Consider the following 27,744-nt stretch of genomic DNA (forward strand, 5'->3'; position numbering starts at 1 on the left):
GGGGGGGATGGGAGGGGGCGTGATAAAAAGAAAAAAGATCCCTGCAAATATGTGTCACTCGCATGCAGGCTGCAATGGTGGCTGTTGTTTTTTAAACAAGTATAAAGGGGAGGGGATCTCTGGCTTCCCTAAACGCGTACTGCCAGGGCTCTATTTATAAATTCGCAGCAGCCTGTCATTTATTTAGCGAGCGGGTGCGGGTGCGCTTAAACTCTTCCACCCTCGAAAGAGGTGATTATTATAACCCCCCTCCAAATATGTTCCCGCAGCCTGCCAATCACCGGGCTGCGTCCAGGCTCATTCCCTGCCATATAATGCAGACAAGTTCTTAGCTCTTCTAATGGCTAATCTTGCTATAATCTAATGTTACGCTCTGGCAGAGAGATCTGTCACCGAAAAGAACGATAATTAAATAAAGGGGAGAGCCCCCGCCCGCCCGCCTGCGATGACGCCCCAGTGGCCCCGGTGCGGCTGGGAGGGTTACAAAGGATTACGCTGTGGGTTTGCAGGGAGCTCCCCGCAGAACAAAAATATATATATATGTATGATATATGTATAAAAACAAGCCGAACCCCCAGACCCGAGAGGGACGGGGCGCCGGCACATTTGCGCCGCGCGACAGGAGCCGCCACGGTGGCCCGCGGCCAGGGTCCGGGGCAGCGGCGGTGGGGCCGGTCCCCGCCGCCGGCCGCGGCCCCGGCGCGGCTCACGTGGGGCGCGGCGCGCGGGCTGGGGGCGGGCCCGGCAGCCCCCGATCTAGGGCAGTTTGTTCAACTGCAGTAACGGGAGCTCGATGTTCCCGCAGCGAAGGGATTTCTGAGAACTGGGACTGTGTCCTCGGATGAACCCGGCTCCCTCGCCTCCCCCTCCCGCCCGCTGCCTGCGCCACCGCCTTAAAGCGGCGATGCCGCCGCGCTGGGGCCGCCCTGGGGCCGCCCTGCCCGCGCCGCACGTAGGCCTGCAGCCCGCAGTGCGGTGCGGGGCCCGGCCGGGCCGCAACCCCGGCCCGCCGCTGCCGCCGGACCTGGGGGCTCCCCGCCGGCAGAGAGGAAAGGGGAAAATAAAAAAAAAAAGAAAAAGAAAAGAAAAAACACCTCGAAAAGCAAATAAGTTTGGCAGATTGGGGGTGTCCCCACGCTGGGGACAACACGCCGGGCCGCGCGGCAACACCAGCTAGCCCCAAGCGACGTCCCAAGTCCCGTCCCAGGGTGGTGGCTGGGGCGAGCTGAGGCGAGGAAGCTCTGCCATGTGCCCTAAGGCGCTCGTACACCTGCAAGGCTGCTGGCAAGGGCCTGGGGAACATCAAACGCGCGCCAGCCGGCGGCAGGCAGCTCCCCGGGGTGCCAGGGCACAGCCGCCATTGGGGAGGCCACTGGAAGCAACAGCTCTGCCATGCTACTGCCGGCTCCGCTTAAGGGACTTGCAACAGGCAGCACCGCGCTGGCTGTGGCAGTTGTGTGCGCGCTCCACCGTGGTGTGTTACGCAGCCGTGCACTAGGGACAGCGCTTTCCTTCCCACGTGGAAAGGCAGAAGGCCCCAAAGACCTCACTCCTTATTCGAAATGCATGGTGAATTGCACTTCAACTCGCTGGATTTCAGTCCCTCTGCTATGTGTGCTTTTTTTAAATGAAACGTTTCAACAGCCCATCTGATGGGGAAAACTGGTGGGGATGTTTATGGACTGTATTGCAGCACCCCTTCCCAGAGACGGCCTCCATGAGGAAACTGGCTCTGATGGACACTGGCTCTTACTATCAAGTCAAGAAGTTTCAAAGCCTTACGTACAAAGACACATAACAAACCCTCCTGGTGAGCTTGTGTCCATTGTTCTGTGACAGAGATGACAAAAACCTATTTTCAGCTAGTATAGTAGCACAAATCTTGAGGAAGCAGAGGGAGGAATGTTTTTTTGATCAGTTCATAAAAACCAAATAGGGAGCATACTCAGCGTGAATCACTGAATCAAATGAAATTACGTGATTTAAACCTATCCCTAAAGCAAAGCTGATCCGCAGGCCACATTCGCCACCTATGTTGTGTGCTGGCTATGTTGTGACTTCGTTTCTCATTGGATGTCTTTGCTGTAGACAAAGGTAGACATTCCCAAATTAACTTTAGTCTAGCTTTCTACTTCTGAACTTGAAACTCACACACCCATACAGGCACTGAAAGAGAGTGTCTGATGCAGGCTGCAAAACCCATCTGGGATCCTGGGTACGTACTCAAGCAGTTAGCCCACGCCGAGTTCAATGCTGCCATGGCTACACTGCTGCCGGCATCCAAACCGAGTTTAAATCTAGCTCCCTTGCACCCACATGGGCTGTAGTTTTATTGAAGCATAGACATCCCCCGGGGACTGATCACCTGCATGGCTAAGCGCTGGGGGGGGAGGAGTCATTCTGATTTCCGAGGTTCAAAATCAGCAGAATTGGTCACAGCAGTATTCAGCAGCTACTAGAAAGAGCTCATGGCCAAGACCTGTGATTAATAATACAGTAACAAAAGGCAGAGAAATGCCTACTCTCAGAGTAGCCAAGAGTTTGCCATGCTCAGTAGTAAAGAGGAAGGGGCCATGCTCTCCGATATGGCTGCGTACCCGCAACACAAGTTATTCCGGAAACTTGAATTTGAAACTTCTAGTCCTCAGAGTCATCGATTTTAAGGTCAGAAGTGTCTTCCATCAGTAGCCTTCTACTGCATAGCTGCTTTTAAAATGGACAGTCAGTTTGCTAATGTAAAAAAACAGTTTCCGCATACTTACTGTATCTACAGTTTATTTAGTAATCAGCTGTGCTGACTCTCATTTTCCCCTTCTGATCTAGAAAAATCAAATTTGAAGTCTTCCGTTACTTCAGATGACTTTCCAAAGCAACCTTTTCTCTGTCGCATGTGTTCAGTGCCTATGAGGCATTTCTTCAAAAGGTTAAAACACTTCCTTCTTACTGCATGAGGCTTTGCCATGGTTAGTGGCTGTTGTCTCCTGAGAGGAGTAGCCATATTTCATGGATATTGTACGCAGAGAACCTGTGCAACACATTGGTGTGAAAGATACCATGTGCGTGTAAAATATTTTATAATGTGTTTGTATTTATATGACTATTGAATACTATTCTGTAATGCTGCCTGAATGTCAGATATGTCTAACAAATTTTCAGCATTTTCAGCCATAAACTTTAAGAATACAGATTGGCAAATAGGCCATTCACGCTGGCATATTATTGTAGCAGTTTTGAATCACCTTGCCACTGGTCAGTCCTCAATGGCTTGTCAAATCATACTGGGGTTATATTAAACATAATTCCAAGGACTATGGAGGATGAAAAAAGTCAAGGCAGGAACCGAAATAATATTTGGGATTTAGGGCGTTCAAAGTATTAGCAAATATTAATACAGGAGCAAAAGGGATTTCTGTACTTTAGCAGGAAGACACCAGCAGAGAAGAAACCTCTGTGGTCTGTTAAAGAGCTCAGGGGAGTAACTGAACAAAATTGGAAGTAAAATGACTGATTTCTGTATGTCTTTATGCACTCATTTGCCAGTCAAAGAAAAGCCTTCTCAGTCATAGCAGCACAAAGGTCATTTATATGAAGAGGCTGTTGGAGCACAAAAACTTCAGTGCTCACGCAGACTGCAAGTCTCTTCAAGCATGCCTGTGTACCGTGCTTATTCTCCAAGCAAACAAGGATGCAATTTTTAGGCCAATGTTAAGCACAAGGTCAGCGTGTAGGAGACTAGGGGGTGGAGAGAAGGAGAGTTGGTTTGTTTTTTATTCTGAAGAAAAACTTCTGGTTTTGCAAATAAAAAACATTTTGAAAATCTCAAGAATAATAAAGATAAGAATTCCACTTTCATCGTAACCTAACCTCTTTCACAGAATCTGTACACAGCTTTATTATAAGGAAAATGTAAGTACCACATAAAGGATCGCTTTTGCCTTCACATATGCAAGAGGCATACAAGCGAACTTATTCTTCCTCTCCTTCTTTACACGTGCCTGAATCTCACTTCTCATTTTCCCCTTTGCCACTTCCCTTCTGCTGCGCCCCTGTGATGTCTCCCTGCGAGCCGCTAGCATGACTCGCTGGTGTGACCAGAGTCCTGGCCCGTTCTCCGAGAGGAGGATATCAGAGTCACCGTCTTTCTCTTTTACGCCCCCTGTAACAGACAGCTCCTATTAATGTGTGTTTCCTCTGGGTCAGGGAACAAGCAGCCTCCTCAAAAACTGCTGCTAGTGACCTCAACCCTGGCACGAAGGAAGTAGCTGCTCTTGCGAAGGAGCTGCCAGCTGTGCCATACTCCTCTGTGTGTGACCAGTTTCAACAGCAAAGCCACAAGAAGCTGGTCTGAAGCCATAAACAGCAAGTTGAATTTGGACTCTAGACGTTGACAAGTGAATGCCATTTAGTCTTGCAAGCACCCAAGCTTTGAGGTTTATTGAATGGCTATAGAGGATTTCACTGTTACCTCTACAAGCTATGATAAACATCTTTGGTCATCCAAATACAGTCTTGATATGGCAATAAAATTGCTTTGCTATGAGTTAAAAACTGAGCTATAGATTAAATGGATGTTTTGAAATCAAATCCAAATATTCTCTTCACTACAGTCCAGTCTAGGTGATGGCCCCTATCTGTGATCATCTGAAGACAAAGCAGTTTGCACACGTAATCCCATTCCACTGTATGTATATGCTGTTGTTTAGAAAGTAATTGTGGTCATTTTGAAACTGTCTGCAAGTATCAAGTTCTGCTAACATCACTTAGTATGGGATGTTTGGACGTAATTATCTTGGAGTGTCAGAGCTCGCTCTGGACTCCTACATATATCAATTATTTTGTCTTTAATAGGCAATGTAGTTTTGGAGGCATACTGAAGTTATTAAAAAAGCTCTGTATGATTCTTTTTTATGGAATTTGTCACAGATTATTTTCTAGCCTTTAAACTAGATGCCAAGAGTTAGCTTAAGACAAAATAAGCTAACAGATAAAAAAAGGCAATATTTCTATTTTTTGGTTAACACTTCCCTCTGTGAACTGTATAAAGTAATATAAATTTCCTGAGTCTGCAGAGAGCTTAAAACAATAGCCTTAAGAGAAACATGAGGTTGCCCCAAATATCTCAGGATAACCTAAAGAACAATTATGGCAATCTATGATTCAACTACAGATTTTTGCAGGAAAAATATTTCTGCAGTAGTGAAGTTAGATGTGTGGTACTGCTAGATGTAGTGACAGATAGTGGGGCAAAGAGAGAAGAAAGGCAAGGGAATGAGCAAGAAAATGAATGCAGTCCTGCTTGCCTAGACTGTGTGATAATTATGATTACTAGAGGTCCTGAGCCATCAGCCTGAAGTTTTTGAGTATGTTTCTCCTCCGAATCGCATCATCACCAGCACCATTACCTCAGGCTGGCTCAGATTACCTAAGTTACATTGGAACCCCAAGAACTTGAGTTGTTGTGCTACCCTGCTGCGCATCACAGCCACGCTTAATGACTCCCTCTCTCTCTCCAAATAATTTCTCATCAAGAAAAAATGTTTCAGTTCTTGTCTACCAGCACAGCATCTGTGAAATCCTTTTCTCCAGAACAGCTCCTTCTACTTGGACAGACCGATGAAATCAGAGTTGTCTCTTCTAGGTATATAGTTGAGCCACTGGTACTCCAGAGAACAAGCCATATTTATTTCAGTATTAGTGATAAATGAACAACAATCTGTTCTGTATCTCCTCCTGACTGGATCTGGATAACATGGCCTGTTATTCTTCTCAGCATCTTGCAAGCACCAGAGACCAGCGGATGCAGGATCAGCTGGGAAAATTCTCAAAGAACAGGGTAAAACTGACATTCATCCCTTGATGGCTGCCTTGTTAGATAAATTGCTCTATTCATGTTTTCTATTTGATTTTCATCAACTTGCAGATGATCCAGTAACAGATGTAGCCACTAGTTCTTTTGTGTTAGTTTTTTTTCCCCCAGCTATGATATGCTAAATGATTTCAGCCTTACACCAATTATCCATGGCAAAGGATTATTATTGCCTGGGGTTGTACCTAGAGATTTAGTGAGCTAGTGTACAAAATGGCTGACTTCTACTCATTTTTATTTCTTGCAGGAAGAGAGCAAGCAATGCTGTTTCATATTCTGTACTCACTTCCTAATTATTTCCATATTCAGTTAGAGAGATTAAAAGCAATCTGTAAAGCTCTTTACGACTTGGGCCCTGTCTGTTTTGGGGAAGAAGGATGGTCTATGGTCGAAGCAGTGGAAACTGAGGAAATTGAGGTTGGATTCTTGGCCCATTACAAGGCCTTAGTTTGTGCCTCAACTCACCATTGATAAAAAAAGAATAAAACTCCTCTGTCTGACAGGAATATTTTTGTATGTATACAAAGATTTTAGAGACGCTCTGGTTTTACTTTGATTAATGCTTTATAAATACCTATGTAAATAATTTCAAAGGCAGAGTTTTTCCCCATTATGCTCTCTCCTGACACTCGAGAAATGGAAAAATATACCAACTAACATACTTCGCGTCTCGGTATTTGTGGTTTATGGATGATGGCAAGTTCCTTCCCTTTCTTTTTATAGTACTTGATCCAGAAAATTATTTTCCTTTCTACTCTTAGAGAGTGAAAGTCAGTTCACCTTGACAACACACTATAAGCTCTCTATATTTGCCAGAATGGATGGAGATGACAGATATGTTATTTGGGTAGAGGTGATAGGTTTTTTGGAATCATTTGACTTCCATGCTAGGAAAAACCTTTAACCAACCTTACCTTTGTTTAGTAGTTGTGGCTTATATCAGCAACAACATAGGTAAAAACATTTTATAAGGTAATAAAACTTCCCTGGGCAGTGGAACCAAGGAATCCTGGCTTCCTATGGCGTATGTCTAAAGCGCGAGCTCTTGTCAAGATATCTGAGTGTCTAGCAAAGAGCAAGCTCGTACTGCAACTGCGTCCTCAGGGAAGATACTAGAGAGGTTGCTCTCTTCTCTGCCCATCACCTATTTTCTCTAAATTTCTCTATATCCTGAGTATGAAATTCACTTGAAACTGGCTGATGAGCTCAGAAGTATTAGGGGGGGCAGATGACGAGAAAGACAGGTGTACAGATAGCATAACCTGAATTTTGTTTCTGCAGAAAGCCATCATAAAAAATGAACTGAATAATGCTTCTGAATAACAGTAGCAAAGGCAGGTGATAACTTCAGCAGCATGCAGTCTCACAACAGAGAGCAAAGACTGGTTTCCTGAAAAACCCCATAAACAACCCTTAGTTTGTTTTTGTAACAACAGCTGTCAAACATTATGACAACTATAAAAAACAAGATGAAGATGAACACATGACTCGACAGATCGAGACTGGACAATGATTGCCAAGTTCTCAGTGCCAAGGAGTGCTCTTGGCTCTTATTTTGGTGGATGATGCTTTGACCTTCAAAAAAAAAATAAGCATATACCTAAAGGTACAGGGCTACCTGAAGGTATACCCATCCTGCCACCTGCTTTCTTAAGCTCCACTGCAATAAGTCATGTCACCCAGTGTTTGAATTTCTCTAAGGGTCTTTGAAAGGAGACTGCTTATTGCACTGACTCTATATTAATAATCTCCTAAATCTTCAGAATACTTGCTGATTGCTTGCAGGGCCCAGGAAGGACTTAGTTTTTCTGCCTCTTTACAAAACTTGACTTCTGGGGCTTGGGGTTTTGAAAGTGAGATTTGCAGGATGGAAATGTGGAAGAGAAGTTGGTTTTCTGACAGTGAAGCACACAACAGCTAGAAAAAGGATGCGAGATAGGATGCAAAGGTGCGTAAAATATTCCTCAGACACCTGATTTGTGGGTTTCCCTATGCACTTGGAGCTGAACCAGTTACTTTGATCAGGAAAAAACTTCCCCCAGGACTGTTGAGGTGGTTTAGTTTTCCACCTACTCCATAACAGGGGAAGTAGGCCACTCTGCAAAAAAGATAATATATTGGCAATAGACCAGAGTCCTCCTACTCTCTCCCAGGGACCCTATTGTAAATGTGACTTTTACAGAGATATGCCAAAGGTTGCCAGGGAGCAGTCCATGTGCCGCAGGCCTGTTTTTGGCTCGGTCCCACGTGCGTAGTGCCCAAGCAGCCTCCGCCATCCGGGTGTCAGGGGAAGTGCGCGGCCTAGCCGGCTCATTCAGAAAACATGCGCTGACAACGTTTCTGCACGGTGGTACGGAGCTGCCGGCAGCACGGCTGCTCGTGCCAGCAGGGAGAAGCGAGGCTCGGTGGGATTTCTCCAGGCACGCCGCTGGGCCAGACTAAAAATACCTGCGTGCATACGCAGAGAAGTTTCTCGCTAAGTGATTTTACAGTGACCTGAACTTGGGATTTCTTGGGGTGGGTGGAGAGAAGGCCTAGTTGTTTGCCAGCCCACTTATTTAGTCCTGAATATTGGCATTTCTGTAATAGCTGAAGGCAAAGCCGATGAGGCCAGCGGCTTTATCACATCTCCTCGACGGCACTGCTGGATGATGTGCGAAGCTGTCACACCACCAAACAACTTTCAGACACGTTAAACGCGAGGTGAGAACTGGCGTTTCGGCCGCTCTGTGTCAGGGCATCACCCGAGGAGCTCCGGCTGCCCCAGGCAAAGCGCAAACGCGACGCCCTGAAGAGGCGGCAGGGATCCGCCGGGTGCCGCAGCTACAGCAGAGCCCGCAGAGGGCTGCGGGGCACCAGCCGAGCCGCCCGGCGCCCCGCGCGGTTGGGGTGGGGCGGGCGCGGTTGGGGTGGGGCGGGCGCCGCTAGGGCGGGGGCGGGGCGCGGCCGGCCGGGCGCGGGGCAGCCGGCCGGGTTTACAAGTGCTGCGCACCCCTCGGCAGGCGGCGCCGATTGGCCGAGGCCTTGCCAGTGACATCAGCCGGCTCACTTTTCATTGGCCGGCCGGTTGCTGGGACTGTAGGGCTTCCAGAGAGGCACTTAACCCGCCGGGCGCCGCGCGGCCGCCCCGCGCGCCGCGGGGGGCGCCGCGGGGCCCTGCCGGCCGCCCCCGCCGCCTGCCGAGCGAGGGCGCGGCGCCGGCGCCGGCGGCGCCCCGCGAGCCGCGGGCAGGCTGCGGCAGGGCAGCCGCGACGGGGTAGGCGGCCCCCCCCACCCGCGCCATCGCCCTTTTAAGCGGGCGCGGCGGGGCGCCCGGAGTAGCACGCGGCATGGGGAGGGAGCGCGACGATTGGCCGGGCGGCCGCCCGCTGGACACACCCCCCGTGCAAAAAGGCCTTTCTGAGTGGAAGGGGGAGAAGGTAAACAGAGCCGGCTCGCCCTGCCCGCTGGCCAATCGGGGGGGCGGGAGGGGGGCTCCGAACCTGACGTGATGGGATTCGGCGAAACTGTTACTGAGCAGCAGCACGCGGGCGGCGAGCGCAGCGCGGGGCGCGGGGCGGCCAGCGGCGCGGCGGGCGCGCCCAGCGGCTCCAGCCTCCTCCCCGCCGGCGGCCGCGCCTCGGCGCCCGCCGCCGCCAGACCCGGCCTGGCCGCGCGGCCGGCACCCGGCGAGGCGGCGCGTCGCGCCTCGGCGCTGCCTGGCGCTCGCTGAGTGTCACCGCTCCCGGCGCCTCCGAGGGGCGGCGGGCGAGGGAGTTGCCCCGGGCTTCGCTGCCCTCCTTCTCCTCCTCCTTTTTTGGGCCCCCCGGGCGCGGACCATGGCTTGCGGCCCCCGGCGCGGCGGCGCGGCCGGCCCCGCGGGCGCGCACTGAGGCGCCCCGCGCCGCCGGGGGGCTCGGCGGGGCGCGGCCGGCAGCGCGGAGCGGAGCGGGGGGCCGCGCCCGGCGGCGGCACAGCGCCCGCACCATGTCGGCCGTCGCCTACATGGACTTCGTGGCCGCGCAGTGCCTGGTGTCCATCTCCAACCGCTCGGCCGTGCCCGAGGCGGCGCGGCTGAAGGTGCCGGGCGAGGCGGAGGTGGGCAAGGAGCTGCGCGACCCCCGCGACGCCTGGAAGGACTACTGCACGCTGGTGACCATCGCCAAGAGCCTGCTGGAGCTGAACAAGTACCGGCCGCTGCCCGCCCCCTCCGTCTGCAGCGACAGCGTGGAGAGCCCCGACGAGGACGTGGGCTCCGACAGCGACGTGACCACGGAGCCCGGCTCCAGCCCGGCGCGCAGCCCGGCGCCGGGGCCGCCCGCGCGCCTCCGCGGCGCCGCCGCCCCCAAGGCCAAGCTGGCGGCCGAGAAGCGGCACAAGTGCCCCTACGGCGGCTGCGGCAAGGTCTACGGCAAGTCCTCCCACCTCAAGGCCCACTACCGGGTGCACACAGGTCAGCGCGGCCGCCCGCGGGCCTGTCCTCGCGTGAACCCCGCGCCGCAGCCCCGCTCTCCCCCCCCCCCCCCCTCCTCTGCCTTCCCTTCTGCGCGTCCAGCTCGCCCCCTCCCTCCCTCCCTCCCTCCCCAAAACTCCCGCCCCGAGCGCCGCCGCCGGGCGATGCAAACTTCGGGCCGCCGCAGCCGAGGCGGCCGGTCGGTGGCGTGTGGCCGCCCCGGCCGGGCGCCGCGCCGCGTCGCGGCGCTGCAGCGCGCCGCTCCCCCGCTGACGTGACCGCGGGCGCTGCGCGCTGCCCCGCCGCTGCGGAGCCGCTGCGCGCGCGGGTGCTCGGCTGCTGCCCCGGGGGGGAGTCCTGGCCGCTTGCGCGGCGGCGAGCCCGGGGGGAGCGCGGAGGCGGCTTTCCTTCCCTCTTTTTCCCTTCCCCCCCCCCCCCCTTTTCTCTTCCTCCCCCGGTGTAAACGAGCAAGCTTCCTAGACGCCGGCATTTCGCGCTAGCAGAGATTTTGGCCGACGTTCTAAAAATACAGCAACGGCCGGAGGCAAAAAAAACCCTCCTGCTGCGCTTCACAAGGACGCGTGTTTGCCGATGCTTAACGACTGTTTTTTACCCTTTGAAGTTGCGTTTAATTCACGGGTTTTGCAGTCCATGTCCTGGTGTCTTGGTTTAAGCTTTACTCGGTGCCGGGGAGCCTGAATGTCTCGGGATCCTAGCGATGGTGGCGCGGATGCTGACACGTAGGGTGGTCGTGGCTACGAGTGCGTTGCCGCCGTGCTGTATCTCGTTTCTGGCCTGTGTGAAGTGAACTGTTAATCTCGGCAGAGCTCCTCGCAGAGGCGAGGCAGCATCTCCTTGCACAGTAATACATTGGCGCCTTTGGCTTTCGCTGGCAGACCTGTTCAAGCAGGTGAAGGACCACAGGGGCTAGAGGGGGAAATCTCAAAAGCACGTGCCCTAAAAACCTGGGTCAACCCTATGGGCTCCCAATGGAGGAGACTTTCTTCAGGGAGCTGGGTTACTTGGCACATCATACCAGCAGGTTAACCTCTGCTCCCCAGATGTGGCTCACTTGGCCTGGAGGATTTGGCCACTCTCCATATGGTGTTGGCTTCTGCTCTGCCTGGTTGTTCCCTTCTATACCTGTTATCACAACCCAGCTGAGGTGGCATTTTCCACAAGGCCTTCATTCATAAGACTGTGTGCTTTAATATCCATGTACTTGCCCCAGTGGTTTAGAGGGTGTGGCAAAATGGAAACCTAGTGATAAAAAAATATCTGCTGTAGCAATTCTTAGTTCCCCTGGCTCGGCCTAAGAGCACAGTAATTGTAGACTTTCTTTTTTTTTAAAGCCCTTTAGTGCAAGTGGCTGAATAAAAACCATTACGTGTCTGAATTGCAATTGGGGTCACAGTGCCGGTACACAAGGCTGCTTAAAAATTGCTCTAAATTAAAGGGTGGTGCATGAGTATGGAGAGGAGTGGATCAAAGGAGACAAAGTATGCCAACGTTGATCTTGCATGCTTCGCATCTGTTTTGTAGATGACTGATCTTTTCTGGATTTTATGTTATCAGTGATGGTAAGCGGTGAAGTACAAAATGAATATCTCACTGAGAAACATACCATGAGGCATTGCTTTAGTATTTAGTGCTGTCTGGGTAGGGCATGGCCAAATCTGAACTTTGGCTAAACTCCTATTGCTCTGGCCTGCCTGTTCCTCTAGCTGTATTTGCATTGCAAAGAAGGAGACCTGGAGTTGGCTGCCTACCTGTGCACTGCCGTCCCTGCTGGCAGGTCTCTTGTATGCTTAGCTCAAGAGGTCACGAGAAGGAGAAGGACTTCTGGATGTAGTGAGCTCTGTGGTTAGATAGCTAGGAGTGTTTCCCTGATCCAGGAAAGAAGATGGTCAGTGATGACCCATAACTACCCTCAAGGTCTACCCCAGGAATTGTTGTATTATCAGTTCAGAGATTTCAGCTCTAATGCTGTTTCAGAGGTTAAATGTAACTGATATCTTGCAGAATTTTGGCTCACAAGTGACAAAGGAAACACATTAGTATCATTTCCATGTAGTACCCATGATGCAGATATCCACCCTGATATGGAGACTGAGATAAGCATCAATTGGGATAACATTTTGGGTGTTGAGATGCAAATTAATATACTGCACAACCCACACAGTTTGCTGTAAGCAGTATTGTTATAAGTATCTTCTGAAGTGCCATGAGGTTTACAGCGTGCCACCCACAAGTGGGTGGCCTTAACTCCAAGTATTAAATGTTTACTTCACATACACTAATGTACCTTCACTGTAGTTCTGTGTAACTAAAAACACTACAAATATCCAAAGTAATAAACATTCAGAGCTTTCTAGTGTGAACAGAGTTAGTTGTAGATAACTGAGATACTAAATGATACTGCTAATGCTAATTATTTTTGTAAATGGTAGAACAATTCCATAGCAACAGTGAGATATGATTGGACCTCCAGAGTTATTCATAACTACATGTTGCAGAGAATGTTAGACTCCTCAGTACATTTTCTTCCATTTTTAAAAATCATTTCTCTCTCATATCTCTGAGCCTTTTGAATCCCTTCCATCTACTTTCCAGTTTTTAATCTGAGATGATTTTCCAGGCCATCAACTTGGTTTCTTGCTGCTTGTAGCCTTTAGTTGAAGTAGCTACATATCCACTAATGGAAACTTCCTGGTCTTAGATTTTTAATATTTACCCCCATTCTCTCAATCTTGGAAAATGACCTCAGGATTTCCATCCACACCCATGATCTTCCTTGTACCAGCATCCGTTTTTACTCATGGATGCTAGCTAATCAAGTTAGAAGGCTCTGAATACTGATGTGTGCTGTTGAGAATCTGAACATTCACTGGATCATCTTTTGTCTAATGAGATGTGAAATGACAGATAAAGTTAGAAGAACAAAGACTTGACGTTCAAAGGTTAAAGGTCTGTGTCTTATTAGTAATACCCTCAGCCTGTTGGTTCAAAGGCATCCTGTATTTCAGAGACTAAAAATACGTGTTGTAACTATTAGCTTGCATGAAGTTTGGGCCTTTGAGTTTAGTTCAGTTTCCAGAAGACCTATATTACACATCCATCCAAAATTGTCTTCTGTGGTGATCTTAATGAAAAAGTCAGTTTATGGTACTTGCAAAAGCTTGTGATACAAGGACAAGCCTATCACTAAAACTAAAGTGTTGCCTGTCTCATCACTACTACCCAAAAATAACTTGGAATTTGTTATTTAAATTCTGATGTCCTGGACAGGAGCACTATTACAGGTAAGATTGTTCCATGTGAACTATTTCCAGTAGTATCTGAGGTGCGCGGTAAAAGATACAAGGTGGCATTATCCCAAAGAGCTCATAAACCAAAAGCTGTTTGTCTAGAGGGTGGATGGAGGATGTAGTATACAGAGTGACCTTATCTTCACAGATAGCGTTATGAGAATAGGACATGTAAATTCAAAACTAAAGTTTGGAAGTGGCAGAAAGGATTACAAGAGCAGTCTGTCTGCAGGAGAGTCTTCAGTATTGAGGTGGCATGGGCAGGTCTTGCAGACTTTTCCTTGAAGGCCTTCTGAGCATAGAAGAAGACCCAGACACTCAGGCAAGATGTGGACAAGACAGAGCTGTAGAAGCAATGCAGGGGTCAGGAGAAAGCAAGTGACAATGCAGAACAAGAAGATGACAAGTATGAGCAGATAGGCAGAAGGTTAGCTTGAAAGCATGAAAATACAAAGGCTTCTTCAAACAGATAATTTTAGCAGTTTAAGAGGGCTGCAAATATGGTTATTACAAAAAAACCAAACCAAAACAAAAAAACCCACTTAACAGAGAAGGATGTGCAGGCCAAAAGACTTCCAAGGAAAATAAAGGCAAATGAGAGTAAACAAGCGATCTCAGTCAGAAGGCCTGCCCAAGGATTGCTGAGCAAAGGGCAAGATACCAAAAGAAACATAGGAAAGAATGGCAGGAGGAACTAAATTAAGGAATGTATCTGTGATAAGGTGGTGTGAAGGAAAGCCAATTAAAAGGTATATGGCAGCTGAGAGCAGATCCTCCTGTCTAGGAAAAAGAGTAGAGAAGGTACGATGAAGCTAGTTTGTGCGATGCCTCTTATAGGACCTGTAGGAGTCTACTTGCTTGGGGAGATGGATCCCAGACACTTCCCAGAATTAGTGCTACAGTTTGGTGGGAAGTCCATGTCTACATCAGGTACTCTTAAGAGGTTGGACATACAAAAAAAGCTGTTGTGTAAAAAGTTCTCCCTCCTTAACCAGGCTTTGCAGTCAACTATGTCACTTTGTAAATCGGCTCCAAACAATGCAAAGTTTTCTAACATTGGGCACTGCATACGCCCTTAAACTCTTCTGACATTTTTCTCTATTTGATAGTCAGTAGTAGGCTGTGGGCAGAGGCATGGATCGCCATTTTGCAAAGTAAAGCTGAAGAGCATTTTTGGTAAAAAGAGAGAAACACTGCAGCTGATGAGTGCGGCAGTCTAGATATCACAGCGCTGGGGCAGGCCCCATATCAGTTCAGTGTGGTTTTGACAGAGCTGCTTTGTCATTTGTGTTCTAGATAATTGCTACCTCGACAGACTGTACAGATGCTGATATGCTGACGATCCTCTGCTTACCTAGAGCTTTTTTGGGTGTTTTATGGGAGCGTAATCTGAAATTTAGCATTTTAAGCTCTTCTTACCCAGCTCATGCGACATCACATTGCCCCTTCCTTTACCAAAAGACCAAAGGGCAGAGTGGACCCAGCAGGATATTTTTGCTAAAATGAGAGCTCCATCTGAAACCCCTGTTCCCAAGAATTTATAAAAATGTTATTAAAAAAAAAAAAAATTCCTGGAGTGCTAATAGGCATATTTCCAGGTCTGGGAGAAATGTGATCATATTGCCTGGAAGCCTTGCTAGCTGAGCAAGGCAGGCAAAAATCGTATAGATTATGTTCAGTATTGCCCAACTTCCTGTTGTTTTTTCTTTTTTCTTTTTTTTTTCTTTTGTATGTTAAGCGAGAGTACATTTCGCAATGGGAAAGCACCCCAGAAAAGTTTGCATGGGTTGTATTAATGCAGTCACTGTAAGGAAGTGCACATATAGGAGAGAAGCAATGAGCTGGCATCACCTGTACAAATGTGGCTCCTGTTGCCAGATGGATATATTGAAAATGCAACTCTAGTGTGTTCCTGCACACTGTTGTGCTGTGGTATTGAAGACCATGTGGTAGGCATCACCTGCTTTTTTTTGTTGTTGTTTTTGTTTGCATGTCTTGCACTCCTAGCTGCTAGGATCAGTGTGGGAACAACCATTCCCCTTCATTAACTGCAGTACTGTTCTGCGCCACGCTGTCATTCATTGCCTCACAGAGCTCCCAAACCTGCGACTGGAAGAGCAGGGAGAAGCCAAGCTGAGATTAAAAGGCCAGACTCTGGGGTGGTGATAGTAAGGCACATTGCAAATAATGTTTATTTGTGATAATGTTGTTTATCAGCTAGATGCAAGCTACAGTGACTATGAATAGCCTGAGAACACTCTATAAATGAGTTAAATTTGAAAGAAGCCTGTAGAAATGTTGACTAATGAATTCACAGTAGAATAATGAAAATGATTTGATCTTTCTGAATACACAAAAAATTGAGACCAGTGGTATAACTTGGTTCAGTCAAAGATGGACAGAAGCATTAAGCCATGTGTGTTTCTGGCCTCGAGCATTAAGCTTGTCTGTGCATGAGCAATTTGATAAGATAACCACAGCTCAACTTCCCTCACACATGTCTTCAGAGAACAGAAGAACATATTGCAGTGAGGTCAACGCTTGCTTTCAGAAGCTGAGCTTAGCTGCTGCCCACCCAGCTGTGGTAGGCCCTAAGGACATGTTGACTGTGGATACTTTGGGCCAGCCCCACCGGCATGGGGGTTACAACACCTATCTGCAGAGCCAGGTCACTGAGCGGAGTCCAAAGAAAGGCCTTCAGCTGAGCACCTCAAAGAGGGAGCCCCCCAGGTGTGCACAGGGCTGTCTGTGCTAATATGTCATCTGTAGTTCAGTTCCTGGCTGGAGAGGATGCTCCTTTCTAGGATGTCTAGCCATGAATCTTCTGAAGCAAGGTGCCTGTGCCAAGCCATTCCTTTTTGTGCTAGAGGGGAAAAAGTCCATAACACCATTGTACCCAGCAGCTCAGTAGTTGGAGAATGCTACCAGCAGCTGAAAGACCTGTTTTTCAAGTCCCTATGTGGAGTTTGGAGAGAGTCTCCTCTGACTGGAACAAGTTTCCACTCCTTCCCCTGTTGAAGCAGCTCCCCTTTAACAAGCATTTAATTGTTTAGACCGAACAGGAACCTAAATCTAGTGCTCCTCCATCCCAGGTAAGTGCTGTAAGCACCAGACTATGAGTTGGTCTCTCTCCATTGCTTGATTAATATTTCAGTATTACTGTAAAATGGAAGAAGTTCAAATGGCAAAAAAAATAGGAAAGGAGACAAGGTAGAAAGTTACTCCAGAATACCCAAGAGTTTACTGCTGAGTTTACTCCTCTTCGCTATGAAAAGTGTGGACTCTATGGCAGGATTTTAAGAGGTCTTCCATTTCCTAGGTAGCTCCCCTGACTGATGCATACCAGGGAGTCCAGTCCCCCCAGGAAGGCCTTTTCTAAGGCAAACAAGGAGGAATCTAGTCCAGCAGAGAAGCTCCAAGGATATACTTTACATCTGACATCATATCAGATGGGGGTAACAGCAAGACTGAGTCTCACAAGGATTTAGGCATGAGCTAGGACTCTCAGCGGCTCAGCAGAGTTGGGTTTTAGCAGGTGCTTTTGCATCTGGTTTTTTGAAAGAAGCTCAAACACCTGCATGTGTAAGCAGCTGTTGAGTGGTGGTTTTGAGAATGCTGGAGCAGTCTAAATACTTGCTGAAGGCTGCTTTTTAACACCTTAATCATCCCATTCAAGATGTTTTAGTCCTGGGTGCTGGCAGAATAAACCACTTGGTGCAAATTATCCATCCATTGCCTATCATGTAATCACCTGTTGCTGATTAGGGGTCTGTTTGATCTGTTGCCAAACTAACTGGTCTGGGTTTAGGTCTTTTAGAAATCTTTGTTTTATACAAATAGTACCTACGTGCTCAGCACTGATCTTGCTCTGTGCTGCTTCTCACCAGTATCCATAGCTTTGTGGTTGCCATGTGTTTTAATGATCCAATTTTGGAATATCGCAGAAGAGGAAAAAGGCTGCCTGAAAGGCCTCCAATCATCTGCCCAGAAGTGGGTGTACAGATGCATGTGAGATTTGTCTTCATCAGAACACCTTGGATTTTGACTGAGCGTCCACATGCAATGTCCCACAGGAAATGACTTGCTCAGGATGTGTGTGGGAAACAAGGACACTGGAGGAAAAAGTAAGAGAGACCTGAGGTAACAGCTATTCTGAGGCAAGGAAGAAAGCCTGTCTCCCCCCCCCCCCCCTTTTTTTTCTCCTGCAATAAGCTGGACCATGTTCGTAGCATCTGCAGAATACTTCAGGAGATGCTGAGACACTCAGGAGTGGTGGCTGAATGGGGGGTCGTAGAAGAAGAAGAAGAAGAAGAAAAAAAAAAATGAAATGCTTATCATGGTCCAGTCTAAGCTGAGGATTGTAGTTCAGGACCGGATCTTCCCAGGATACAAAGGCTTCTTTAGACAGTTCAAGCTCCAGCAGCCACGAAGGTTCAGGAGGATCTTGAAAGACAAAGGCAAGAAGAAGGTATGTTAGATTCTCTTATTTGAACCATGCAAAGTTGATTCTCCATGTTGAAGCCATGGGAGTGCTGTTCCCCCATCCCCGTGTCCCAGCTTCCTGGAAACACTGGTCCTGTTCTCCTAAGTAACTTTGCTCTTGCCCACTGACAACAGATTTCCTTATTTCAGCATGAGCAAAACTGTTTTCCCATCTCCCTTTTTGCCATCAGCTCACTCAAATTTCAGACAAGAGGGGTTGGCCCTACTTCAGTCCTCGGTCATGGCTAGCTATGCCATGTCACATGGCCAGACGCAGAGTGGAAGTCAAGCACAGAGATTGGTTTGAGTTCAACTTCTGGGATGCATTCTTCAGTTTTGATACACAATATAGGTGCTATTATGTATCCCAGGCAGCACAGTCCCACCATCTACCTGTTGATCTTTTCATTGGTGCATAGGTCAGTCAAGGATGTCTAGCTGACCATTCATGCAGCTGTAACTACACTCCATTTGACTTTCTAGTTAATGTATGAAGCACTGTCATTAGCATTATTTGGTAGCAAACTGCACTAGCTAGCATAGACCCCAGACTCTGGAATCATGGCTGTGTCCAACTTTGCTTCTGCCACCCCAAAAAACAAAGTGAGAAGTCTAGAAAGCTATTCATCTTGGCCAGACTTCCACCCACAATCTCTGAAAGTCTTCTATAAAGTCAGTGCTCAAACAATTTTTAGTAATTCACTTAGTATTTCACTCCTTCACAAAAGCTCAGTTTGCTGCAGTCCTAGAGCATGTCCTGTTGTAAGTCAAGAGAATAGCCCAAGTGTGTGATTGTCAACTTTGTCTTCTGCTTTTTCAAACACCGCTTTTTCCCCTACCACCACCACCCCCTATGGAAAAAAATCTCAGTCCAGAACTTGTCTGCCACTGGCTTGTCTGAATTAAGTCATCTTTGTTAAAGCCATTGACCTGCAGCTCCCAACCTCAGTCATCCACATCAAAGGCAGCATTCTGTAGTGAGAAAACAAGTGGTGAATCAGGATGGTGGGTGCTACTGTATTATTAACAAGTCTACTAATGTGCATTTTATCTTTTTTTCAGAAACCCTTGCTGCACCAAGACTACAACATGGAAAATCTGGCATGTCTCAGAGTAGGACAAAACTAAATTGACTGTCTAGTCAGAAGAAAATGGAAAGTCAGCTGCTTTGGGTCATACAAAGCAGCTTGGATACAGAGTTTAAACTCGGAGAAGGAAGAAATTCTCCATTTGAGGGAGAGGGTGAGAAGAAAGAACAGGGTGAAAAGATCAACTGAAGCAAGAGAGCAGAGACCAAAAGGCAACAGCATGTACATCCATATGGGTTTTAAAATGAGGTGGAGTTGCAGAAGCAAGAGTTGTGCAGAATTCAGAGAGGATCTGTGAAGAGCCAAAGTCAGTCTGCACTGTTCCCCCATCCCAGCATATACTGCTTTCCCAGATCCATCCCTTGAGGCAAACAGGATGAAGAATGGCAGGTCTACAGACGCACCTATTCCAATAACCTGTAAACCAACTTCTGTTCATTTGTTGCTTCTGTTGTTACTTCCGTAAGCCTCCCTGGATATATTTTAAATAAAATTTACATCTTTTATCTCTTATGATCAGATTGCTATTGCACATAACTTTGAGTTATTGTTGATGCATCAACATCGGTCATTTTTTCATCACTTGATTAAAATCCAAGCTAAGCCATAGCTTAAAACATGAGAATTATGCTGCCACTTAAAGGAAATTGTGCCTGTTTCAAGCGTTAGCCATACTAATCCCAAAAATGAAATGTATGGCTGACTTGGATGTGGCACAGAAATTAGTAGCACCAGATGGAGGCAGCACCAGCATGTATTGCAGCTTTTTGTGCCATTGCCTGTCCAGCTGTGTATGAGTCACAGCATACCTCAAGACTTGTTTGCTCTGTAGACTTCTGCGCAAACACTTCTGGTGCTTTAAAAAAATATTGCATTGAATATAACCAGCAAATACAATGTCTGTCTTTGCTGAGTGCACAATCATCACATGTCAACAGCTATCTCTACTTTGCTTTAAAAGCCTTCTAAATGCATACTCCACTGCTGCTCTGCATCTATTAAGTCAGTCACTGAACCACCATCTCTCTGGGCTTGTGTAATTGGTTATGGCTTTCTAACTAAGGGGAGCAGTAGATTTCCAGGCTCAGAGATGATCACTGCGGGCCTGGAAGAGTCTCCCTCCCCCTTGTCTCTCTGCTCTTGAAAAGTCTAGAGTTTTAATACTTACTTGTAGCATGGATTATGCCTGGCCTACTTTTATATGCACGTCTCTAAAGTGGTTGTGACAATCTCCTAAAGCTTGTATTGCCAAGGTGATGAAATTGTTTTCTGTAACTGTACTTTGGGACTTGGCTGTAGGCATCTTGTGATGGGCTCCAGTTGTAGTTCTCGTGTATTTCAGGAAGTGTTCATATCTTTTAGGGATCTCTGCTGTATTTGCCACCCTGAGCACATAGGCAGCTCTTCCACTTATAGAGGGGCATACCCACCCCATGCAAAGCTCTCTGTGGCCTTCACACCTCCACCTGTGAGTGATGCTCTTACCTAGGTACTGTGGCACTGCAAGCTTGTCAAAGCAGTCTTGAGCAAGTGCTGCCTTTTCCAATACCCCTGTTGTTACGTTACACTTAAAACGTTTTCCTGTATCACGTGAAATGGCTAGGCAGGAGAATGACGGTGGAAGTCACACCACTCCCATTGCATTTCAGAAGGAATTCCAGGAACCAGGCTCCATTTTTTTTCTTGCTTCCCACAAGTACTGAAAAAGTAGGCTGGTTTCTCAAGGGATATATGGGGTCAGATTCAAAACACCTGCTTTTAGGCACCCGGTTGGATATTATGGTGCCTCAAATGTAGATGCTGAGCCCCAAATACAGTGATCCTGTTTATTTAGCCTAAGTACCTGATCTCTAATAGAATTAGGCCCTTCTGCTGGCTGAAGAGTTGTCAGGTGAGTGATAAGAAATGTTGCCTCTGGGGAAGGGGCAAGGATGCCTAAACTTCCTCCGCTGCTCTGGAGTGTAGGTACCTGACATAGGGCCATATAGTAAATGCCTTCACATACATAGGGTTTATAGTATTTCTCCCACTTCCCTGGGGGATCTGGAAAGCTTTCTGCACCTCCTTCTGATGCCTGCCTCAAGAAGCTGTGACAGAAACCATAAGATGGGTAGTAAAAGAGCAGTAAAGTGAAATGCTTGACTGGTAGCTCTTTATGGTTGCACACACCTCCCAGTGCCACTCTGCATTGTAGCTGTGATCATGGCCTTCACACAGGTGTGAGCAAACAGACAGTTTTAATTAATTTTCTCTGTACAGGCAGTGGTTATTCAGAAAAACTTCCAGCCACATCTGAAAACATACAGCAGGAAGCCAAGAAACCTGTAAAAAAACCACAGGTCAGAATGGCTTGCAGGGATGTCTCCTCAATGCTCTGGGTTAGTGCTCTAGGCTAAGCTGGCATTTTGCTACTTCTGCTTTTTTCTTCTCTGACTGGTCTTGCTGTAAGATGGGGAAAGAAAATGCACAGGAAGCAGGCTAGGCTGTGGCTGGCATAAAAGGCTGCTTTAACATATGCAGTCTAATCATCTCACTAAAACTGTACCAAATGCTGGTCAGTCTGGGATGGTGTAGTTTGCCTATCAAGGAACAGGCTCCATATAATTAGGAGCCTAAACCATTAAAAAGCTGCATTATTTAAGAGTCTTTCACGAGCGCTTTTAATGCCTATTGCGTGGCTAAATCTCAGCTTATCAAGTCCATCGTCTTCCTCTTTGTCTTTCTCTTTGATGTTACATCGTTTGGATGCCTTCAGTCATTCCCCACCTCCCGCCGCCCCCACTCTCCCTACAGCTCTGCAATACTTTCCATTCCCCTGGTTGTCCTCCTGGCTTCTGGGCTATTCATTCCTCTTTAGTCTGGTCTTTCGTCTCTGCTGTTGTGTCTGGGGAGTATTCCAAGGCATACTTTCTTGTAAATGACTCCCTTTTTTGCGATCTGTAAATGTAAAGTGAGCTTGTGTGTTGTGCCAAACTTCACAGTATCAAGAAATACTGGAGTTCTTGAATTTCTTTCCAACTCTTCCAAGTTGGAAAAACTCCTGGGATAGCTTTTATATTTCATGGTTGACTATAAATAGCTGTCAAATAGCTGTCATTTACATTCCCTTCAGGAGATTCTTAAGAAAGGGAATTAAGGCATCAAAATGCACTGGTACATGGTGTCTGTGACTGAAAGCTTTCATGCAAAGTTAAAGTTTTCATTTCCTTCTGTGACATGTAATTGAGTCAGCTTTGCAGGTGAGGAAGAATTGGGTCTGTGACTTTATGCAAGACCCATGCAACCTGTAGAGGTGAACCGGAGGGATTTGGGGTGCTAGAGAAATTGTAGTGAGTACAGTTCACTCCAGACATCCTGTTTTTTAATACAAATGTGTGGTGTATTTGGGGTTAAGGTAGTTGGTTTGCTTCTTTACCACCATAGCAAACATACATACTGATAGAGCTGTGAATAGAGAGATGACTTTGTTGCCCTCAAATCAGCTATCTAAGAGATTGAGGGGAGTCCTTTATTTTCTGGAGCGGCATGGATTTGTAGGGGGAAGGGACAGGAAAAGAGAGGGGAGCACAGGCCTTCTCTCTATAGGCACTGCATTTTTGCTATACCTATTTTAGCCCTGGGGCTGCGCAGATCTCCCGTTTACCTCCCTGCTCAATTCTTCCCAGACTGGACTTACTTGTCCTAGGTGAAAGAGTTTTTTTGGCTTCTTTTCCAATGGTTACAGATGATTTTATTCAGCAGAATGGAAGTGTTAGAGGAACAATACTGGTGTTCCTTTCTCAAGCCTCCGTAGGGAGCTCAACATAAAAATTGTACAGGAATAGGCAGAGCTCATCTGTTGTTATGACAGCATTTGGGGTCATGTAAGGTTCTGCACTAGAGTGCAAGTTTCATGCGGTTGGAGGGGGTTTTGGCTCCTGCTAGAGGTGAGACTGAAACCTGATGAAGTGAGTGATCAACAGCTCCGCAGACACTGGCGCCATGGCAAGAAACCAAGGCAGCTTTTCTGCTCAGCAGCGCGTTCCCTCGCTTCTCAGCTGCCCTGCTGCAGCGAAGCTCGTACCTGTTCGTACCCGCTCCCCTAAACTTCTTGTCGTCCTTTCCTCCCACAGGCGAGCGACCATTCCCCTGCACGTGGCCCGACTGCCTTAAAAAGTTCTCTCGCTCCGACGAGCTCACCCGGCACTACCGAACCCACACGGGCGAGAAACAGTTTCGGTGCCCCCTGTGCGAGAAGCGGTTCATGCGGAGCGACCACCTGACGAAGCACGCCCGGCGCCACACCGAGTTTCACCCCAGCATGATCAAGAGATCCAAAAAGTCCAGCTCCAGCTCCTTGTGAAGGCAGAGCTGGCCTGGGGAGGGGAGCGGGGGGAAGCGAGCCGCGGCGAGGACGTCGTGAACGGCGCAAGAGCAGCCTGCTGCGGTACCGCTCGTGGTCCCCACTCGCGATTTGAAAGCACATGTAGCCGAAGTTCAAAAAATAAATACTCTGTGCCCCCCCTCCCCACCCTTTGCTGGGAACAACAGTCTTAAACAAGTGAATTGCAGAGTGAGAGCGAGGAAAGGGATGGCGATCAGACTAGGCGATTACTTTCTTTTGTAATTTAAAGCATTGACACTGGTGTATATATGTCGGACTGGATGGTTTGGCCTGTGACACCACAGTAGCGTGATTCCAAGGTCTTTGTGATTGCTGTGTCATGAACATGTTTTGTTGAACAATGTAATGCTGCTTGTATTTAAAATTTGTTGAGTAAAACCACTTTCCGAGTCACTTAAATAATTCTCAAGTAAAAACTCCATAGCACATTTTAGAAGTGGATTTACTTCTATCTCAGAATGATCCTCCATTTAGAAAGACTGTTAAGAGAAACATTGCATCTGTTACTAATAGCATCTGATTGACATACAGAAATAAGGTGAATTTATACTCAAGAAGACCCATTAAAGTAAATGGGTCTTTTTAATTTTTCTTTGTATTAACTATACTTTTGAATATTAGCTGCACTGTTTTCCAGTAAAAATGTGTATAATCCAAGCAGATACTTAAAGCAAAAAAAAAAAAAAAACACAACAGCTAAGTCATTTTCTGACAGTATGTGTATTTAGCTCCATTATTCATTTACCTGAAAAAAATACAAGTCAGCCTATGTAATGTGGCAGGGTTATGAGGGCAGAAACATACATCTCTCAATTGATCCTATACTTTCATTTAATAATGAAATATAAATAAATACCGTACTGTACTATAGAAATGCCACTAACAGTGCTTTATTCTGCTGTATTTTGTTTGAGTGGATGCATAACAGCAGCTACCATCTTTATAAACTGCTGCTTTTTTAAAGGTTTTTTTTCTCTTCATACACTTGCCTTAAAGATTTATTCTCTTCATACACTTGCCTAACTCCTGCAGAATCCAATGGGAGTTGTGTGTGCTTATGGAGAGAGTAGACCTTTCCTTAAGAGCATTCTGCTAATGGAAACAGCTAAAATTATTGCAAAGAGCACTTTGAAAGGGCTCCTATATATATATATCTTTAGAGCTGTTTCTGTAGAGTATGGGGGAAAACCACGACCTAGTCGGAAATACAGCACGGAAGGTATGTCGTAATATTCCTTATGACATAAGCTTCCCTAGGTACTTTGCATTGTACCTGTGTCATGTGTGACACGTCAAATACTGATAAAGGCAATATTGCATTTATTTTAAAGCTATGTTTTGCTCTTTCAGAGGGGCAAAAGCATTGCTGAAGGAAAACTTTAAATCATTGTCATTATCTGAGTATTTCATCTTTGTTTATGTTAAAAGCATGAAGTGTAAGAGGTTATCAGTGACTTTTCCCTCCCCAACTATTTATAGGGGGAGAATTATGTTTACACATTTTTCTTTCCAGAAACATTCTTCTTCTGTTCTATTTTTACCCCTTCCTCCAAAAGAGGAGGGGGAGGTGCAGCCCTACTATGGAGACTTAGGGCCAAATTCATCTCGGGAGTAATCACACTGAAATCCGAAGTGTTTCCACTACAGATGAATTTAGGTCATCTTGTAAAATTTTGTACATAAAAATCTTGTTAGTACACCTGCAATTACAGTATCTTATTGTTTTACCTGATAAAAAGCTTGCTTCCTAGAAACAAACAAGAAAAATCAACTCAGAGAGTAGAGTATTTTCTTCTACGGTTCTATATGGCTTTCAGCATTAGAAATCAGTTTGCATATAGTGTTTTTACCTGTGTAGTTTATGATAAATTCCATCTATGTGAAGAGAACTGCTTTTAAGGCATTAGGGATATTGAGCAGTCTGTGGAATAAAAAGGGATGTGTTTTCTTCAGTGAAGACATCAGGAAACCAAGCACACTTTCTACCTCCGTTTCAGCTTTTTGAAACATTTATTTTAGAAACCAAACTTTAATTTCTGGTGTCCAAATTGGGTTGTAGGGACATACGTTCTTCCTAATAAAAATAGGTAGCCTCAGTGTTTCTGCTGAGCTAGAAATACACCGAGAGTGTTCTGCTTATCAGTACTGTTAATGCTGCCTTGTTGAGTGGGGTCAGGGCCACACGTAACCCAGTGAGATTCAAAGGAGCGCTCACGTTCATCTTCATTTTTCTCTGTGAAGATCACACAAACTTTAGAGTCAGTCCTACAGTCCGTATTGCTGCCATTTTGTAGGACAAGTGCACTTGGAAAATTAAGGCCTGATCCTGTGAAATACGAGACACCCTCACATCCTATCGACTACAGTGGGGAGCTACAGCTGATAAGCACCTCTTAAATCAATATGTAAATGTTTGGGTCACTTAGCTACCAGGATTAACCTACGTATGGATGTAGATGTCCAACTTTAGGGATCCCAGCTTGAGTATTTGGGGTAGAACGCACATTTAAAGAAATGTCACTGTTTCTTCAAATTCTGAAAGAATTAACAGATGGGGAGTACTTTGGTCCATGCAACAACAGAACATGTAGACATATCATTATTACTTGTGACAAGACCCCGTTTCTGAAAAAGCCCTCCTAAATCGTAACTGATTTGCTCTAACGTATACTGTATTTCATCATAGGACAGATGGGATTAATGTGATTCATTAACCACTAACAGAATACATTGGGAATGATCAGGTTTGGAGATTTTTATTTTGTTGCTTTGTTCATTTGGGTTTTTGAGTTTTTTCTTTTAGTAAAAGCAAGCAACGGATCTAACACATGAAATAAACTCCAGGTTACTTCTTTGCATCTTGAAGTTAAGTTTAGGAAGAGTGTTGCAGTTGTTGGAAAAGAAAGGAAAATCAGGTTCTCTAATAACGTATGTACTTGTTGTACTATTTTGGAAATACTTAATAGTGCTGAAGTTAGGACAGCTCCTCTCCTTGGTTAAGAAAGCCCATTACTATAGAGAAGCCATGGCTTTAAAGGTATAGCTATACAACATACATCTTTTTTGAACAATTTTTCATGACCTGTATTACAGATCTATTTTCAGTTTGCAGATGGACTTAGCCCAGCATACACCAGACTGGACACATACTTCAAAATGCTGTTTTACAGATTAGTGATCTGTGACACTGTAAAATACCAACTTTCCGACAGTTTAATCAGTTTTATTTTTGTACAGTATTCGTATCCTTTATAAGTTATTTTGCTGTCCTGTTTTGTAAATCACATGAAATTGTAAAAAAAAGAAAAGAAAAAAAAGTAGGCATAGATGTTTTTGTACATATGTATATATATTGTCCAAATAAAAAAAAAAAAGGAATTAAAAAAGCAGATGTTGTTTTGAATAATTGGAGTCAGAGAGTGATCATGAAAACCAGTCTAGATCATTATAAAAAAAATACTGCTGTGTATGATGAAATCCATGAGTTGAGTGTAATATGAACCAGCTTCAAAGATCCCAGTGTTGCTAATCATTGTTAAACTTGGGTGTTGTTTTTCTGCTTTTCCTAGGTATTCTCCCAGACATTCCTTCTCCCATTACTGCAGGGAGACAACAACGAACTGTGGCACAACTTGCAGTGGGGGAAGAATATCACCTCACCAGCATGCTCTGGCTCCCAGGGCGTTTCTCTTCATTGCTCAGTGGCTTTTGAGCTCAAACCGATGCTCTTCCTTGCACCTACCCCATGAGCTAATGATGCTTCAGCCTGCGCTGCCACACTGCTGCCTTGAGATTTCCCTGCGTTTGGAAGGATTCACTAAAGTAAGGAGCAAACCCACCTGTTCAGCCTCTGAAGGATGGCAAGACAAGAAGCCCAGTCCCCCAAAGCTCACTGACAGTTAATCAGGACTAGCTAAAAGCAACTACTTGCACAAACTAACTTAACCTGGTACCTGAATTGTGCTAGGGTGTGGTTGCAAGGTCAGACCCAGACCCAAGGGAATATTGAACCCTCTGGAAGGGCAGGCAGAGACACAGGGGTGGGATAGTGCCATCTGCAGCTAGAACAAGGTGTGTAAGCGGACACCAGGTTTTGACATGCTACTTCTTGTTTGGTGGTGTGGTCGTTTTTATGCCCAGCCATGGGAATTTTCTGTGCGGAGACTGAACAGCCAAAAGACAAA

At 46.4% G+C, this 27,744-nt stretch overlaps 1 protein-coding gene across 1 annotated transcript; it reads left to right on the forward strand.

Annotated features, from left to right (window-relative positions):
* The first annotated feature begins 9,543 nt into the window (after window positions 1–9,543).
* LOC135324138 (Krueppel-like factor 9) lies at window positions 9,544–26,656 on the forward strand. The gene is made up of 2 exons (XM_064499717.1): window positions 9,544–10,298; window positions 23,289–26,656. The coding sequence occupies exons 1-2, from the start codon at window positions 9,833–9,835 to the stop codon at window positions 23,516–23,518; spliced, it is 696 nt and encodes a 231-aa protein (XP_064355787.1). The 5' UTR covers window positions 9,544–9,832; the 3' UTR covers window positions 23,519–26,656.
* Window positions 26,657–27,744: the final 1,088 nt, after the last annotated feature.

Source organism: Dromaius novaehollandiae, chromosome W, assembly GCF_036370855.1.
Source record: "Dromaius novaehollandiae isolate bDroNov1 chromosome W, bDroNov1.hap1, whole genome shotgun sequence".
Classification (NCBI taxonomy): domain Eukaryota; kingdom Metazoa; phylum Chordata; class Aves; order Casuariiformes; family Dromaiidae; genus Dromaius; species Dromaius novaehollandiae.